This window comes from Macaca fascicularis, chromosome X (assembly GCF_037993035.2).
Source record: "Macaca fascicularis isolate 582-1 chromosome X, T2T-MFA8v1.1".
In the NCBI taxonomy this organism is placed as follows: Eukaryota; Metazoa; Chordata; class Mammalia; order Primates; family Cercopithecidae; genus Macaca; species Macaca fascicularis.
Window position 1 is genome coordinate 152,878,850 of NC_088395.1, and position 1,436 is coordinate 152,880,285.

Sequence of the window (1,436 nt, forward strand, 5' to 3'; positions counted from 1 at the left end):
TGGTTGCTTATATCATAGGGTGGGGTGTATCTCATACCTACCATTATGAGGTAGATGGCCTGCAGGTTATTTGTCTATTTTGGGGGATAGTACTGCCACCCACACACCTCAGCCCATACAGGTTCTGACAATCAATACACTGAAGTCGCGCCCCTCTTTCCCCACCAAAACACACACAGGTAGAAACACCAACCCCCTTTACTCTGTGTGTATTAAAGTTTTCAGGAAATTTATCTTCAGTGCCTAGTCCTGAGGCAGACCTTATCCCCCAGTTTCCAGCTGTGGACCTGTTGGTCTGGCCTCAAACCCCACAGAAGCCACCTCCCTGCCTTCTCACACACACCTCCCTCTTCCTGTCACTCCTTCCTTCCCCACCATCGAAGAACTCACAGAGACATATCCTTTGGATTCAGGTTGATTTTATTTTCATGGTTTTAACCTGTTGGTGTAGAATTCACTGTCTGTATGTTTGATGACTTTTCAGTGGCAGACCTCTAGAGACATCACACAGCTGAGGTCTCTCTTCTCCCTTTGAAATTATTGGCTGCTCGTGTCATCACTTGAAACGGTGGCGTTCTCCACCGTCTCTTGGTCTTTGTCGGCCTCTTCTTTCTTCATTTTTTCTTTCAGCCGGCGGTAGTGACCACGCGGTATTGTTCCTCTAGCTTTCTTAGGTTTTCCTCTAGGGGTGTTACTTTCAGAGGCTTTTTTGCTGGTGCTCCCTTGAAGGGGTCTTTTCGCCTTCATGGTGGTCTTTAGGCCCTATAGGGAGATCACAGTCAGGCCAGAGGGCATTAGTTTTGGAAAAGAAGGTGGGAAATGCATAGGACTGGGCTTCATGAGAAGGGGGTGAGTTGAGGAGGGGGTTTGTGTGAGGCAAGGAAAGGATAGGAGTCTTGGGGTGGCGGAATCAGTGGGGCAAAGAGAAGGGGCTTGGGCAGGATCATCTCACCTTAACGCCACATCTGGACCTTCGTTGACAGGGAGTCTTCCCCTTCTTCCTCCCTTTGGTACTTGGGATTGGTGGGGTCTGTTTGTCCACACCTTCATTAGGCTCCTGTGGTTCACTGGTCACCTTTGCCATGCTGAAGTGTCCCAGTGGTCTACTCAGAGCTCTTGATCATCCAATGTATACCCCTCCCAGCACAATGAGGGGCCACACCCTTCAACTTTGATTGGTCAGCAAGGCACTCTCCCAGCCAATGAGAGCTAAGGGACACTAAGACATCACAAAGCACTACTCTTGTCACCTCTATGTGAGAGAGGGGTGGGGAGGTACCTGGGGAGTCTTAGTCATCAGAATGTACCACTCCTGCCACCTCTGTCTTGGGGGGGTGATATAAAGGCAAGGATAGCCTGGTGGTAGAAAAGAGGCTTTTCTGTAACAGCCTCTTCTATGCCTTCCCAACATGAACTACCATCCCTCCTCATATACC

General features: G+C 49.5%; 1 protein-coding gene across 1 annotated transcript; it reads right to left on the minus strand.

Annotated features, from left to right (window-relative positions):
* Positions 1-537: 537 nt before the first annotated feature.
* LOC102130876 (uncharacterized protein CXorf51A) lies at positions 538-1,084 on the minus strand. The gene is made up of 2 exons (XM_005594756.4): positions 953-1,084; positions 538-762 (listed from the first exon to the last, which is right to left on the minus strand). Exons 1-2 carry the CDS (start codon positions 1,082-1,084, stop codon positions 538-540), a joined length of 357 nt encoding a protein of 118 aa, XP_005594813.3.
* Between the last annotated feature and the right edge of the window lie 352 nt (positions 1,085-1,436).

Bases quoted from the DNA above. Each gene is read 5' to 3' on its own strand.
- LOC102130876 (XM_005594756.4), bottom strand. From the start codon at position 1,084: ATGGCAAAGGTGACCAGTGAACCACAGGAGCCTAATGAAGGTGTGGAC. The intron at 763-952 runs GTGAGATGATCC...ATCTCCCTATAG, and splicing joins GGTCCAGATGTGGCGTTAAG to GGCCTAAAGACCACCATGAA.